The sequence below is a fragment of the Rhinichthys klamathensis genome, unplaced genomic scaffold (genome assembly GCF_029890125.1).
Source record: "Rhinichthys klamathensis goyatoka isolate OS25496 unplaced genomic scaffold, OSU_Roscu_1.1 h1tg000505l_1, whole genome shotgun sequence".
NCBI lineage: Eukaryota > Metazoa > Chordata > Actinopteri > Cypriniformes > Leuciscidae > Rhinichthys > Rhinichthys klamathensis.
The window spans coordinates 738,161-755,979 of NW_026606986.1; the positions used below are offsets into that span (position 1 = coordinate 738,161).

The 17,819-nt window shown below is 38.4% G+C and overlaps 1 protein-coding gene across 2 annotated transcripts; it reads right to left on the reverse strand.

The window, feature by feature from the left end:
- cnnm2a (cyclin and CBS domain divalent metal cation transport mediator 2a) lies at positions 1-17,283 on the reverse strand. Of its 2 annotated transcripts, XM_056238022.1 has the most exons (8): positions 15,630-17,283; positions 7,656-7,799; positions 6,596-6,733; positions 6,304-6,473; positions 5,664-5,757; positions 5,227-5,289; positions 3,659-3,837; positions 1-2,279 (listed from the first exon to the last, which is right to left on the reverse strand). In XM_056238022.1, the coding sequence occupies exons 1-8, from the start codon at positions 17,080-17,082 to the stop codon at positions 2,082-2,084; spliced, it is 2,439 nt and encodes an 812-aa protein (XP_056093997.1). In that variant the 5' UTR covers positions 17,083-17,283; the 3' UTR covers positions 1-2,081. The 2 variants fall into 2 exon arrangements, with proteins under 2 accessions (XP_056093997.1, XP_056093998.1); XM_056238023.1 differs by lacking the exon at positions 5,227-5,289.
- Positions 17,284-17,819: the final 536 nt, after the last annotated feature.

Genomic DNA, 17,819 nt, shown 5'->3' on the forward strand with positions numbered 1-17,819 from the left:
TAAAGTTGTCAAACTGTTTTATTATAGCAATTTCCATCTGCATTATATATATATATAATATGTATATTTAAATCTGATATAGCATTTTCTGGTTTATAGTATGTAAGCATACAATAGTACTCTCTGATTTATGACTGTACAATATCTCTATACACATTCAAGATTGAAAATAGCAGCAGTGTATGACAGACTCAAACGGCATGTTAGAGCACCACATTTTTAAAGACATTTCCTCTTTTCTAAGGCAGGCGATCCGATGTGAAAACACTGATCTGACCTGTAGGACATCACCAAATGCTTTAAGCGAAATGAAAGGGCGTTCCTCTTTAACACAGTGTGAAAAAAAAATGGAATAAGTGTTCGATAAAGAAGAACAGGAATGAAGCCTTTGTTAGCGCTTAACAATCACTATTTCACATCTCAACAATAGTTATGTTACTCTAACAAACTTATTCTACCTCTCAGCCTCTTATTAAATTCTGCTAGTTTACTTTTGGTTATTTTGTCCTACCTGTGAGCTCATTAATTGGTCATGATTGTCCCTGCATAGCTGTTGCACTATTGCACTGAGAGGTTGCTACATAAAACACTTCAGACGTGAATGTCCTGATATCCAGCGGCTTTACGCTTCTGACGGAAGCGCCTCAGGAGGTTCTGAGAATAAAAAATAAAAAAACAACACAGCGGATAAACACATCATCCAGAGAATCGTTCCCCTATGTATCAGGAGTTAGTGTAATCTTGTCATAATAAAACAAAAATAAATACATTAATGCTGAATTATTTTCCTTTTTCGTCCGTTTTAAAATCGATACCTCTTTAACAATCCCATGGCATTGAGTCCTACGTGAATAGCTTTTTCTCTAAAAAATAAAATAAAAGTAAGATAAAAGAGCAATCTGAATCTGAAGACAAATATAAGTTATGGTGTAAATTCCTGAAATAGTCCTTTACATGTTTTTTTTAGGTCCTAAATGCAGCTTGAAACTATCTGAAGAAAGGTTGTTGTGACGTACAAAATGTTTCTTTTAAAAATGAAGAGTTACACGATTACAACAAATGCACTGAAAATCAAAAACGTATCGTTAATAAAGAGTGGTCCGACGTACATAAAAATGGAACCAGTCATGAGACATAATCTATTCACCTTAAAATAGGTGACGCTGTACCTCAGAGCAATCAGGATTGATGTAAAAAAAAAAATCTCTCTCTCTCTCTATATATATATATATATATATATACATATATAGATGAAAAAGGCCCTCATATGTAAACACATCTGACTTCTTTGTACTGCGAATGCTGTACAAAGCGCATCTGTACGTGACGTGGATTAACCTGGGCAGAAGAAATCATTGAAATCGTTGGTGTTATTTGGCACAGTCCAGGCAAATACTGTTTTGCCTGCTAATGCGCGTCATATCCGAAGCTGCTGTTTTGTAACAAATTCTCTTGAAGTTATTTTTCCCGTTTTTTGCTGTCCTTGCCAAATGTCTTTGGTCGTGATGCCTCTCAGTTCTGCTCTGACAGGCTGCGAGACGTATCCTGGATTTTCTCGAAAGGCTTAGTGATATTGATCTCCATCGAGTGTTTCCAAGCCTCCTGGTCGCCGATATCTCACCTGTGGTTGCATCTACTCGGGCTTCCTGGGTCGAATGGAAGATTTGGGAGAGCTCCGTGTCGCCGGGGCCCTCTAGATCTCCTTTGTTGACAGTAACCGAGCGCTGTCTAAAGGCACCATTATTTCTTTGTCCTTCTAGTATCGTGTCTGGTCGAGGTGTGGTGTGGGTCGTCACCTTGCTCCTAAGTGAAAGTGTGTGAGTGTGAATTTCAAGTGTGTGAGTCCTCGAGCGAGAATGATTTTGTGGTCCCTGACTGATCCGCTGCCTACAAAAAGTGTTAAGGTCATTAGTGCATGCATTGTGGGATATGCGGCCCTTCACGTTGTAGTCTTTGCGTACGGTCCCCTTTGAAATCGACCGTGATACGAGTTATGTCAAACGGAAGCTGCCCAGTGTACGAGAAGGCCTCTCTAATGGAGCCGAGCGCTCTCTCTCGCCATCTCTCTCCGCTGAGGGTGGTTAAATAGCCCCGTCGTTGTGGGCAGTGTGGTTGGGTCTGTGTGCGTTGGTGGTCAAAAGAGTGGCCGACTCATCCAGTGGTCCATCCTGATGCTCTGTGAAGGTCAACTCGATCTTGGTGAACTCGCTGTCCGTGGACTGAGGTGTTTTGTCCATGCGAGACGCCATCAGGGCGTTCTGATATTGCTGGCGGGTCACCTGAGAGAAGGGGAACAAGAATTAATGAGCTAGAATTATTCTGGTCTATTTTGGACATTTTGTGATGTAGCACTGCTAATATCTGTAATTATTAAAAAACATTATTCAAAGTTGCTTTGAATAGAAGCGTCATGCTAATTCAAACTGAGATCTTCAGATTTTTAGAGCCAAGTGGATTTAAAAAAAAATTTTTAACTAAGCTGTATTTTTTGTTTTTGCAAAATGTATTTTTTTTTAGATCCAAGTTAAAATGTTTATTGAAAATATAAAATATGTGTAACAATTCTACCAAACACATCTACCAAATGTAATGCTCTTATTGTTTCATTCAGCTTTCTAAAGATAGAAATCATCAGATTTATTATTATTATTTTTTTAAACTTTTTTTAATGAAATTATTTGATTCTATCGACAACTCTAGTTTTTAATAATAATAATAAAAATAAAATAACTAAACCTGTTTATTCTCTCATGTTCTACTTTGTGAAATATGTTCAGAAATCTTTCAATTGTTAGATTCTACTCGTGTTTATCTGGTGTTAAACTGTAAAACTGCTTTGGATGGATTTTTTTTAGTAAAAAAATAAAAAATAAGTGTATATAACTAAATGCCAATTCAGGCAATATGTTTGTCTTCATATGGTAACATCGTAAGATGTAACATTCTAATATTATGGGCTCTAATACCTAAAACCTCAATACCAAGTAAATAATTAAAATATACATAATATTCTATGCTCTCATTGCTCTGGTACAGGGATTCCCAAACCTTTTTTATCAGCTGAACCCCTCTGATGTAAAATGTTTTTACATCAGTATTTTAAGAATTTAAAAACAAATTTGCATGCTTACTGGTTCTCTGGTGTCGGTTAATGGTCACATGGCATTTTTATATTTAATCCTTTTTTGTTTTATTTTGGTGGGGTTTGAGAACCCCAATTTGGGAAATCCTGCTTTAATGTAATTACAATATAAATAGCAAATGTTTAATTTTGGAAATTTGTAACAACACATTATATAATATATATATTTTTTTTTTTACAATATAAATTGTATAGAAGTATAAAATTTAGTTGTCTTTATATTACAGAAAGTGGGGTATATCATATTCGAGGGTCCTTGGATTAAAAAAAGTTTGAAATCCTCTGCACTAAACAACAAAAGTACCACTGGACTAATGGTCAAGCTGCATGACGGCCCTGGCTTTGGATACAAGCTTATGCCAAAAATAAATTTAATACGACTGTCAGTTTTAGGCATCACAAAGTGTCTCAAACTTCAGTTGAGGTTCTAGAAGGCTTGCAATTCTATGCAATCCAAATAAACTAGTCTGAGTTGAGATTCAGAAGGGCAATATAAATTCTCAGCAGCATTCAAACCTTGATGTAAAGCAGGTCAGAGGCGGCTCTCACGGTGTAGTCCGGCACATAGACCTGCAGGAAGGAGTTGAGCTGGTTGTTGCTGCTGCCCAGTGTGGGAGTGACCGCCTCCATCCGGTCACTCCTGTTCAGGGAGTCTGAGTGGTTGAGTCCGAACGGTCGTGGAGGTGACTTATTTTCTGTATAGCAAATAAAGGGTGACATGCAGGTCATTGGTCAGCTGCTGTGATGTAAACAAACCAAAGAAAAGATGCTTGTCTGATGTTCCGTTCATTTTGGAAGCCCTGTCTCTTCTCATGAACCATGCTGTGGAATGCTTTTGTGTTTAGATGCTTCATTTATTTACAATCCAAATTTACAATGTAGCAGCCATTTAATGCGACTTTGATCTTTCTCTGCTAGAAACCCAGTGAGGATTTGCTTTTGTAGCCTAAAAAAATCCACATAAATAAGGGACAACAACCATTAGCCAGTGGCTTCTCTTGTCACAGTCTTTTGTCACCACTGTTTTATCAGCAGAACAAAAGGTAGTTATAATCCACTGCATGTTTGCACATTTTTAAACTTTGTCAGAAAGTGACAATTAGGATTAGAACATCTGCTTAACTCACATGTAATTTAGAGTTTTTAATCAAAATAAGATTAGGTTCTCCACTTCTTAAAGAAAAAGTTCAAAGGGTGTCTGTGGGGAAGCAGTACAACAGTCATTTCACTGGAATGTATATAATCCCAGGGTCAGATGTCTAACTGTGTGGATTGTTTCATATTTAGAAAAATATACGTGACCAATTTGCTAAATATGAAAATGAGTGAATAAATGACATAAATGGATAGCATGTACACTACCATTCAGAAGTTTGGGGTCGGAAAGATTTTTTAAATGGTTTTGAAAGAAGTGAAATTACATTTTAAAATAACTGTTTTCAATTTAAATACATTTTAAAATGTAAATTATTCATATGATGGCAAAGCTGAATTTTCAGCAGCCATTACTCCAATTTTCAGTGTCACATGATCCTTCAGAAACACTTCTTATAGGCTGATTTTGTGCTCAATAAGAATGTATTATTATTATTACCAATGTTATCAAGTTTATGTGGAATCAATTATACTTTTTTTCAGGATTCTTTGATGAATGTTGCAAAAGATTTTTTTTTAAATTCTATTCAAGTCTTTACTGTCACTTTTGATTAATTTAATGCATATTTGCTGAATACAAGTATTCATTCCTTTTAAAACCTTTGAATAGCAGTGTAAATGGATAAAGTGAACAAAAGCCGTTTGTAAAACAGTTTTGACATTTGCAATTTTGCAAAAAGATTTATTTCAATTGATCCATCTTTTGGATGAATAAAAGAAAGATTCATCAAAAGGTGAATGCTTTTGAATGCACATAAAAATGGTGTCATTTGCTTATTGGCTCCCATTATGATGATCAGACCATTAACATTTCCTTTTTTCTGTAAAAGAAAATGGAGGACCTTGGACAGAGAAAACTCATGACGCACCATTCAAATATTCAGATTCTGATGTGAAAAGATTATTCAGAGGAGAAACAAGTCCAGTACCTGGAGATCCTGCCAGTGATTCTGCCCTGCTCACCACAAAGGTTCGAGACAAGGAGAGGGGAACTGGAGAACAAGAAGAAAAGAGAGAAGGAGGAAAAGACAGAAGGAAATCATGGGGAGGAAAACATGATTTACACAGAATTCCACCAAGAATCAAATGAGTAATCATTTGCATAGTGTGCATTTGCATAATGTGATTGATTCAAGAGAGTATTCCTCATGCTTAAAGAAATCCAATAATAAATCTGATAGAAAAGAAAATCATGCATGATTTGGTAGAAAGAGTTGTATGAAATAAAGATATCAGCCATACAAAAGTGTGTAAAAACTTCAGAGTTGACAATCTCTTTCTTTCATGACCAAAGAGCATACATTTTCATCAAAACCCGGACTTCTAGCAGGTTTGTGCAATAAGTGAGACTATGCATTGTTCAGACCTGGTGAGGAAGTTAGAGCCAGCACTCCATAATACGAGAAGGCCCCAGCTTCAAACTTCATCCCCTCCTTTCCAGCCTCAACTTCCACCTTCCCCTGTGGGCCAACAGAGATACAGGTTTTTGAATGTAAATAGATTTATTTGAGTTCATTTTCAGTACTGAATCAAATAAGTAGTGGACGATTTTTTTTCAGAAAGGTTGTCATTGATTGGCTAAAATGACGTCTGCGTTGTTGCCGAGAATTTGGGTCAAAATTAGATTCTTAAAGGCAGGGTAGGCAATTTGTTCCAGAAACATTTTTTGTTATGCTAGTATGCTATATATATCGTCTGTGGAAGGCATAGGACCATAAAATGGTCGTCCAATCATTGCATTCAGTTCAAATGCAATGGTACGATGTCCTACCTGCCTGTCAACGTATGCATTTTCATTCAAAGCGAAGAACGAAACAGAACTTTGCTGCGAGTATATCGGGGGCTTTAGTAGGCGACCAACCCTTTGCTAGGCAGCTCACTATGTTCAGAGCTTCAAGATTTCAATCGAGGCCATGACGTTGTACATAGATCAAGGTCTGCAAAGGTTGTGACCTTTCGCTCAAACAGAACTCATAACATTGAGATACAGCTGAGGATGTTCTGACCTGCAGGATGAGGATGAAGTAGTCCACAGGCTTGTTGCGGTGAAAGAGGTAGTGCTCTGACATTTTCTTGTTCTTGTCATCATATTTGAGCTCCAAGATGACGTTAGGATGTTTCAGCAAGCGCAGGAGGATTTTCTCTGACATTTGAGCTGCACTAAAGGACTCCACCTCTGTAGGAGAAGAAAAAAAAAACAGGTTTAAGAACGCTTTAAGAGTTTGTGATTTTTTTTTCTTATTATTTTTATGATTATGAATGCAGAGACACATGTAGTTACATGCTGGACATCAGTACCAGTTGCCAGGAAACGCAGTGTGGCCAAAAGAAGCTGCGGAGATATTTTCACCCTCAACTCGTTATCTGTGGGTTTGAAAGCGGAGAAATCCTGTTTCTTCTCCCTGTGAGCTATCTTCTTTTTCGTCTTGTTGTCAGCTTTCATTGGGAATAACAGAAGGACATGGTTAGATGTTTTGACCAGCATTGTGAGATCTAAAACAAATGAGAATGGTAGAGCATAGAACCAGTAACACCAAGGTTATGGGTTTCAATTCCCAGGATGTGGATGTAATGACAATATTGCATAGAGGTCAATCAAAGACTTTAGATATACAAAGGTGGTGCACTTGTATTACTATGAATGGGAGAAATTGAAACGTGCATATGGCGGAATAAGTCCCGCCTTAAGTAAAAGAGCCAATCGCCGATTTGGTAAAGTCATTGAGTCACTGTTGCTGCTGTTAAAAGCTCTGGTTAGACGCACGCTTAGGACTGTGCATTAGCTTGGTCAGTTGTTGTCATATTTCAAATATGAAATTTAATCATAAGCTTGGCAAACAGTTCGCAAAATTTTCATGTTTCCCCATTCAAAGAGATAGGAGCTGCACTTGACTGAAATGCTGCCCGAGAGGCGTTTCAAAGATGGCCGCCGAGAGAAACGACTAGTCTTAAAGGGACTTTGGGTCTATGACATTAAAGAAAGAAAATCTTTTAAATGTCTAGTTTAAAACACTTGTGCCAAGTTCTCAGAAAACATAGTGTTTGTATTAATGTTGATTAATGTGGTTTTGAATACATTTTATTCCATTTTCAAGTAAAGGTTAAATGTAATGAATCTTAAAAATGTCATGTGGTTCAATCAAAGTAAAAAGTCATTTACCTTGAAAGTATGACAGAGCACATCTTAATATTTATCAAGAAAAAAGTGCATTCAAGTCATTTTATTGCACTTTAAATGTTTTTTTGAAATACGTAATTGGAGTCCATTTATTCTATTTATTATTGGCATTGAATAAATAGAATAAAAATCAAATAAATACAAATGTTTGCTTGGTTTGTAAATGTAAATGTTACTCACTGTATAAGTCTGTCTCATCAAGAATCTCAGATTTGATAATTTCTTCAATGACGTCCTCTAGCGTGACGATGCCCTGAACTTCATAGAATGGGTCACCCTCTCCTTCATTATTCACTCTTTGGACAATGGCCAGATGGGATTTACCTGCCAGCGCAAAAACAATATACAGTTGAGGTTATGAGGTATCTCTCATTTCAGATCATATCAAACATGGTGGTCCTCCTGAACCCTCTACAACCATAAAATCTCAGTTCTGTTGGTTTATGATTAAAACATGTCACGCGTGCTTATCAAAATCTATGAGAGAGTTATTATTTGACAATTGTGACTATTCAAACAAGAAGTTCTCTGAGTCAGACAATGATCCGTCGCGTTTTCTTAGCAAATCTCTCATGGTTCCACATCTGTTTTCCCAGGACCTCCTCGATAAGCTGCTTAAAAAATTCCTGCCCAGCACTGTCAACCAAAATGTTAAAGAAAATTCTTTTCCTGTTTCTCAGCTAGTGATCATTTAAAAGGAATTTTCCAGAGCCGGAGCTAATATTAGATCTGAAATGAAGTTTCCATTCCACTTGGGCGATGCTCTCACCGGCGTGACAGTGTAGCAATCCATTATGTAGGGTGTCTGCATAAAACTTTTCCATAAATACCACTATATATACCAGCAGAAAAAATGAGAGAGAGAGAGAGAAAAGAGGTTTCTTTAAAAACTACTGGGCGGCCAGACCCGAGTTAATGACTGACCGATCTTGGTCCGATCTTGTTCGGGCCTGTTTCATGCCTGTTGGAATCAGTAAGCAGTGCACCAACACTTGCCTAAGGAAATATAGGCTTATTTGCATTTAAAACCAGCATGACTTTTACAGCAGGAAAATAAGATTATTTTGTAAATAAACAGTTTAGACCGTAACAAAGAGGTGCTGTTAAACAGAGTTGGTTTTCAGAGGCCGCCCACATCCCTCACCCCTGATCTATCTGATCTTAGGAGAGTTTTAGACAGTCACTTCTCAACACATGAACCATTTAAGACACAATAAATGATCTTTCATCAGTTCAGTACAGTTTTAGCCAAACTGAGAACACAAGTATAGGTCCTACATCCAAAGAATCTAGAGAAGAGAAGTCATTGTTTTGAGCTTCCAAGAAATGCCCACACAGTGTCACAGAGGCTTTAACAGCAAATAATAGAAAATCTGGCTATTTAATTTTGACCATTTTGGGAAGTTCTCTTTCACCAGTCTAGTTTTTATGAGCTCTGAATGGTGCAGTTATGCTAACAAAATTACATTCAAAGTTTGGCATCAGTAAGTTTGTTTTTGAAAAAAGTCTCATGCTCACCAAGGCAACGTCTATTTGATCAAAAATACAGCAAAAACAGTAATATTGGTGAAATACATAACTGTTTCTATTTGAATATCCAATCTTCAGTGTCACATGATCCTTCAGAAATCACACTAATATGCTGAGACAATTCTAGCAAAGCATCAATTAGCAGTTCTCAAGGCATAAGAATATGACCTCTTGCGTGCAAGAATAAGACACTAGCTTTCTGAGTTTGCGACATGACTGTTGATCAGAAAACTTTTTTTTTTAAACAAAAAAACTCCAAGATGAATTGGAGTGCCTAAACTTTTTGGATCAAGTAAACAGAACTTGACTCCAAATGAACACATGGTTTCTAGACAACACATACAGACACATTTAGTACATTCCCACCTTATTTATGGAATGAGTTTTTTTCTTAGATATTTTCCGTAATGGAATTTCCCTATAAATAGTTGGTGGGACTGTGGGTGGCACGTCTGTGATGCTTCACTGGAACATCTTACAAATATCACAGGCACTTATCAAGGCAATGTTCCTTTTTATATAGTCATTTTTTTAAACAGTAAAATGACTGTAAATATAGGTTCCCAAGGAAAAGACTTACATCAGTCTTAATAATATTTCACCCCGGAAATGGAAATTTCAGTGCAGTAAATTAACCCCCAGTGTTTCTCCCCCATGGCAGGCCTATGACTCATCTGTAGAATAACAGTGCTTGCACAGTTATTTCAAACACAAAATCTGATCAACATTTGCTTATTCAATAACAAAGAATCTCCTCAGACCTCAATATGTCAAGATATTTAAGCTTCCTGACAGACTGTCACTGAACACTTAAGCGCTCATAAACATGTTAATAAACACTTTAAATAAACTGTTAAAAAAATACCCCTTTATCTATACCTGGGGAGGCTTTTAATTTGAAGCCAAAAATGCACATTTAACTGAGATAATTACCTGAGAATCAGACTGAAATTGGTCAAAGTGAACCCTATTGAGGGCAGAGATGAGCATTACAACCTATACATTATTAAAATGTGTGCTACAGAATAGGAGATTTGTAGTTGAATACTTTTGTAAAATGTAAACAAGAAATTATAAATTAGTGCTGTCAAATTGATTAATCGCATCTAACATAAAAGTTTTTGTTTACATAATATGTGTGTGTATATTATATATATATAACATATGTCTGTGTGTGTGTATATATATATATATATATATATATACACACACACACTCACCTAAAGGATTATTAGGAACACCTGTTCAATTTCTCATTAATGCAATTATCTAATCAACCAATCACATGGCAGTTGATTCAATGCATTTGGGGTGTGGTCCTGGTCAAGACAATCTCCTGAACTCCAAACTGAATGTCAGAATGGGAAAGAAAGGTGATTTAAGCAATTTTGAGCGTGGCATGGTTGTTGGTGCCAGACGGGCCGATCTGAGTATTTCACAATCTGCTCAGTTACTGGGATTTTCACGCACAACCATTTCTAGGGTTTACAAAGATGGTGTGAAAAGGGAAAAACATCCAGTATGCGGCAGTCCTGTTGGCAAAAATGCCTTGTTGATGCTAGAGGTCAGAGGAGAATGGGCCGACTGATTCAAGCTGATAGAAGAGCAACTTTGACTGAAATAACTAGAGATGTTCCGATAGCCTTTTTCCCTTCCCGATACCGATACCTGGACTCAGGGTATCGGCCGATACCGAGTACTGATCCGATACCTGGGTCTGTACAGATTCTATACAGCTGCAATTCATACTAGCACTGTATGAATTGATAGAATTATTTTATGGTGTGCTTCAGACTTATCCCTTAAATAAACATGAACAAATACATAGAGTGAACTATAGAGTATTTTTATTATCTGACATACATTTCACAGCAATATATTATTTATCTTTCTTAAGTGAAAAACAACTTAAAATGCAGCCACACATCTAATACTGTAAACTGAAAAAAGGTATTTAAGATTTACAATATATAACTGTATAAAAAAAGTGCAACAAATAAATCTAGGAATCTAAAAAAAATTATATATGAATAATATAAGAAAATTATCTCTTTATAATTTAAGGTCCATAAATGTTAAATAAACGGCATTTCAGTTTTGACATCGGCTGGTCATCCAGAATAATAAACTTAACTTACATGTTGTCGGTTATATTTATTGCTCGTTGGCTGTCTTTTGAAAACATTTCTCTAAGTTTGAATGAAGCTTTCAGAGATTGTTGATTCTGGCGCGGCTCATCCTTCTCTGCCCTTGCCTTTGTGTAATCGTGTTCTGCGGGGTTACTCGGTGTTAATTGAAGTTGCTAATACTTGTTCCACCCCTCGAAATTGCAGTATGTCATATGAGACATGTCGCCGTTTAACTAGCTGGTTGTCCAGTCTGAAAAACTGCCAACTGCAGGGCGCGCGAGCGTTTTCTTCTTCGCTGCTCTAAACAGTTGTTGCTTGTGTGGCAACAGCACGACTTCCTGTGTCGCCACAAGCAACCACTGTTTAGAGCAGCGAAGAAGAATTGAGCTCCGATTTGCAGCGTTACGCAAAGCTAGCGTGCATAACTAGTTATTGTTTAAGAAAATGGTATCGGATCGGTACGCGGGTAGAAGTACTTGCCGATACCGATGCCAGAATTTTTATTGGTATCGGTGGCATTTCCGATACTAGTATCGGAACAACTCTAGAAATAACCACTCGTTACAACCGAGGTATGCAGCAAAGCATTTGTGAAGCCACAACACGCACAACCTTGAGGCGGATGGGCTACAACAGCAGAAGACCCCACTAGGTACCACTCACCTCCACTACAAATAGGAAAAAGAGGCTACAATTTGCAAGAGCTCACCAAAATTGGACAGTTGAAGACTGGAAAAATGTTGCCTGGTCTGAGGAGTCTCGATTTCTGTTGAGACATTCAGATGGTAGAGTCAGAATTTGGCGTAACAGAATGAGAACATGGATCCATCATGCCTTGTTACCACTGTGCAGGCTGGTGGTGGTGATGTAATGGTGTGGGGGATGTTTTCTTGGCACACTTTAGGTCCCTTAGTGCCAATTGGGCATTGTTTTTCAATGCCACGGCCTACCTGAGTATTGTTTCTGACCATGTCCATCCCTTTATGGCCACCATGTACCCATCCTCTGATGGCTACTTCCAGCAGGATAATGCACCATGTCACAAAGCTCGAATCATTTCAAATTGGTTTCTTGAACATGACAATGAGTTCACTGTACTAAAATGGCCCCCACAGTTACCAGATCTCAACCCAATAGAGTATCTTTGGGATGTGGTGGAACGGGAGCTTCGTGCCCTGGATGTGCATCCCACAAATCTCCATAACCTGCAAGATGCTATCCTATCAATATGGGCCAACATTTCTAAAGAATGCTTTCAGCACCTTGTTGAATCAATGCCACGTAGAATTAAGGCAGTTCTGAAGGCGAAAGGGGGTCAAACACAGTATTAGTATGGAGTTCCTAATAATCCTTTAGGTGTAATCCTATATGTGTAAACAAAAACTTTTATATTAGATGCGATTAATCGCAATTAACCGATTTGACAGCACTAATAGAAATTAAAAATTAAAATTCATTTTACTTCATTTTAATTCTTTTTAATAATTAATTTGGCGTACATACATTAGTATTCAGTGTAACAAGATCCTTCAGAAATCATAAAAAAAAAAAATTAAAAAAAAATTTGAGGAAACTATGAAACATCCTTTTTCAGGATTTTTTGATGAATAGAAAGTTCAAAAGACCAGCATTTATTTGATCAACTTAATGTTTCCTGAGAATTATTCATTTCTATAATAATATCAATCTTACTGATCCCTATTGGGATTGGTTGTGTATATTATTCAAAATGTAGTATATTTTAACAAACAATATTCATTATATATATATATAATACATTTATAAATATATATTATTAAATCAAGACCTTTTCTTCCCATGGACCTTTCCTTGTATTGGTTTACTGCTCAGTTGTAACTGTAAGAACAGTGCAGAAATCTTAAAAGAGCCTTTACTGGAAACTAGTGGCTTCGTCTTGTTTACTACACGATTTATGTTTAGATCTCCCAAATGCGCATTGTATTATCAACAACATAAGCATCAATTAACCCTGTGAATTCCTGACCCTGCTTACAGGATTACACATTCCAACCCCACAACATTTTGAATGCAAATACCTCTCATTCCTGAGAAGAGTCATTTTATAAGACTAGAAAAGCCAAAAGCAAAAAAGCCACAATCAAAGCCGTTTACATAACAAGCAACAACTTGAAAGCAAGCAATAAAGTGCATCGGAGTACAACATGCTACAACAGCCAGATATAATTAGCCTGGAAATACAGTACAGATGCATAAGACCCAAGTGGAAAACAAAAATAAGGATATAAATAATTAGATATAGACCATCAGAGTCCAACAGCTTAATGGACACTTGCCCTTTGACACATCAGGTGACAACATGCTTTCACCATAACAGCATATCACTACTTTTGTGTTGAGTAAACACAGTTTGAAAGGTATGTCACAACAAAGAAATGGGGAGAAAGGCTTATGTGGGTGATACGGAGTCCTTTACACAGGAGATGTTGGGGTTTCTCTAAGATAGGCTTTGTTGATGGACTCAAGCTCAACACTGTACTACACATACCTCAACTGTTGCCCAAATCTGTTTAAGTCCATTTCCTGTTCAGCCACAATTTGTGGAATGTCAGGCCACGGTCCTACTATGGTCTGTGTCCACAACTGCGTGACCGCATGTTTAAAAATGACACCGTCCAACATCGATACTTGCACTTACATTAAAACAACTGACTAAACCTATTAAGACACACTTTAACTAAAACAATATAATTTACGCATATAAATACATTTCTGGCATGGTAATGGTAATGGACATGACAATGGTGATATGTTTGGACATGGCGGAAAAGATCTGCTATGCTGCTGTTGCTGCTTATTATTGTTGCTACTTCAGAGCAAGTACGGGACTTACTACTGCCAATGCATACACACGAAACGCTGCTGTGAGAAAGTAAGACATGCTGCTGCTGGACAATATAGTTACATGAATAAATTACTCGTAGCAGATCTATACAGGTGGAGCTGGGGAAGGTGGAGGGTTTCTGAAGGCGCGCTGCACTGCTAAGGCAAATGCTAATCAAATATTTGAAGGTTGAGCAGCGAGCTTATTGGCTACTGATACAGCAGGCAGGAACCAATCGGCTGTGCCCTATAGAGAATGATGCGATTGCAAGCCCGGTTGAGTTAAGGCCATATTAGCCTGCGCCATCTAGATTTTCATGACAGAACTTTCAACTTTGTATATCACGACAGAGCATTATGGCCAATAATAACCTCACCCACTCATATTGCTGTTTGGTATTTCTGTCAGAAAATAATTCACTGGTTCAGACATCATGTTCTGATTGCTCAGGGCAATGGGTGAAAATCACAAGCCAGAGTGATCATTACTCAGTGCCTGTTGAAGGAATGATTCTCTGAACAGCAATCGTAAAACAGCTTTATGGGATGACTGTGATGTTGTAAAATGAAAGCTTAAGCCTGATCACTCAACAGTCTTTTCATGAACTCCAGAGATCAATGTTATATCGGAGTCAGAGACATCACTGACAGTGAAGTTTAATTAACTCCTCTTGAACCGTCTTCATTGAATCCCACACATCAGAAAGTACAGATCATCTCATCAACAAGGTACCATCTTCAAGTAACATTTTACATTACAACAAATAATAACACTGTTTACTGATGCTGAACATAATGAAATCTAACACTTCCAAGAGTTCTCTATTTTGTATATGTTACTTTAGAGCAGCGGTTAAAACCTTTAAAGACGCAGGGACCCTCAAAGCCAGACTTCATAATAACCGTCATTAAGAAAATAACTAACATTACCACATTATAAAATGCTTAACAAATCATTAGTTACAATACTAGAGAATACTACTATGAGCATGATTTTCAAATGTTTTAATTAATATGAAATTTTTTTTTAAAGGTGAAAGGTTCATCTCCCACAATCGAACTGTCGCCCTAGCACAGTTTGCCAAATATCTTCTTTATGGGATGATATGTTAATATAACGAACACTGATCAGTGGTAATAAACCAATACATATTAGCCTAATGGTAGGGTTATTTTTTTCGATGGTTTTGCCAACCATCTCATATGAGCGCTCTAGCAGTGTACTTTTGCTGTGGTTACCTCCTCAGGTGACTTCTGTTTCATTAGTCTCTAACTTTAGTGGTAACTGAAAGTTTGAAAATGTTGTTGAAACTTTCAACAACATTTTCAAACTTTCATAAACATACATTTACACATGAAAAAGAACATGTAGCCTACTTTTATTATAATATAGATGAATTATTATTTCAACATGTAATTAAAGATGTAGCTTTAAAATAAAACAATGAAATGATATAGGCCTACATCCCCCTTACATTTATAAACTCCTTGAGCATATTTTTATCATTATAGTGTAACTTAAAAAAAATACATTTTTTTAACTCCTAGAGCATACTTGTATTATTATATAGCTGCATTATTTAATGATGTAGATTTTATTTTAAAATATATATATATATACTTTATATTTTACCTTTTTTAAACTCTTCGAGCATGGCATCCAGCTTTGTATCATTGAAGACAAAATGCAGAGGGTGGCTGTAGAACTTGGTGATGGTTTTCAATGGCGTGCAGTCATCAGGATCCACAAAGGCCAGGTCCTTGACAAAGAGCAGGTCCACAATATGACATCTCTCGCCCTCATACACAGGAATGCGCGTGTAGCCGCTCTCCATGATCTCAGACATGGTGTTGAAGTCCAGGATGGCGTCACCGGCGATCATGAAGCAGTCTCGCAAAGGTGTCATGACATCCTCCACAGTTTTAGTCCTGAGCTCCAGAGCACCCTGGATGATGTTGAGCTCCTCTTTCACCAGGTCATTATACGGATCTGTCACCCTGAGCATCTCCAGCAGCTTCTCCCTGTTGTACACAGTGCCTATCTCCTGCCCGAGCACGTGGTCCAGGAGTTTACTGACGGGATAGGACGCAGGGAAAGTGAGGATCATGAAAAATTTAGTCAGGAATATTGTGTTTGCTCCCACGGCGAGCCCATGCCTGGAGCAGATGGCTTGTGGTACGATTTCTCCGAATATAACGATCCCTATAGTGGACACCACCACAGCGATCAGCCCCGATCCTGCGATGTCATCGAGCAGTATGGTCAAAGTGGTATTGACCAGAACATTTCCTAAAAGCAAAGAGCACAGAAGGTAGTTTCCTTGGCTTCGGACGGGCTCGATCTTCTTCGCGTAATTCTTCTCCTTCTCAGTCCCGCAGTTTTGGACAATCCGGAGCTCCATGGGATCCAGCGCCATCAGTCCCAGATTCAGCCCGCTGAACATGCCGGACAAACACAACAACATGGCAATAAAAATAACCTGCAGCCAGAAAGGCAGCAGGAACTTTTTCTCCTCCACCACGAGCACTTTAGTGTCATGCCCGTCGTGATAGAACCAGGTGTTCTCGGACCACGAGTCCTGCGCGCCAGGTGTCGTGGCGGCGATGCACAGGTAATACAATTTACTCTTCTCTGTTTTTCGCAGAGGCTTCACCTCTAGTTCAATAATCCCAGATGTCTTTCGGGTTACCTCCACGTTAGGAAGGATGATGATATCGGAGGATCGGATGCCACAGGGATGAGAGGCAGGTGCATCTCCGGGGCTCTGGCTCTCTGCAGGTGCGCTGCTGCTGCTGTGTTCCGTGAAGGCGAGTTTGGACCACGTCTCGTTGTTGATGTTTTGCCCATAGACCCTTAACCTGACACGAGATCGCTCGCTGACGCGCAGAATGCCTCTCTCCATAAACGACACCTCGCCGGTGTCCTCGAGCCGGATGCCAATGATGACAGTCTCTTCTGGCGCGTCTTTGCCATCAGTGCTACTGATCAGACAACTGCTGACAATTAAGAATATAACAGTCAATGATCTAGCCCGGTTCAGCGCCGCCATATTAGAAGTGGGCACTGCGGTCCATTGCTCTGCCATGTTGACAATGGGCAGGCTTTAGTCAATGAATGTAGGATGCCACAGTCAGAGGGAATCCGCGTCCGCCTTCATCCTCTCTATAGCCGTCCTGACATCAAGCAACAAGGCCGGCATTACTCACCGCGTATCGCTGCCTCTCTGCACCACGATGACACACCAACACGCTCTATGTGAACTGCTGTGAGTACAGATGCCTAATGACGGACGTTCGTTTTGACCAACCCGGTAGCGTATGCAAATTGAGCCCGGATGCATCCAATGACATCGCGCGAGATGTCGGAGGAGAGGCGGTGCTATCGGCCTTAAACCCGGTAGTGGGTGTTTCCAAAGACCAATCAGCGGGTAAAATGAGCAGTACCTAAAAGGTGGGAGTGGTCGCCGACGGCCAACTGTATCTCACCATTGAAAGTACTGGCCAAAACATCGCATTAACGTACTGAAATTTCGGGGTTAATTCTGAAGAAGAGAGAGAGAGAGAGAAAAAAAAACAGTTTGATGGTTTTACTAGTGTAAATCATATACAATAAATTAACCGAGCAGAGTAAAAAGATTCTCCTTGTATTTGCTTGTAAGCGCGTGTGCGTCTCTACCAGATAAACAAACTCGTAACGCCTTCTTCATGCGTTCAGTATGTCACATTCCAAAGTAAACAGTTTTGTGATGTTTCAGAAAATGAAAAAAGGAGGAAAATGAGGAAAGAGGAAAATTGGATACTCATATTTAGATTTTTTTATTAG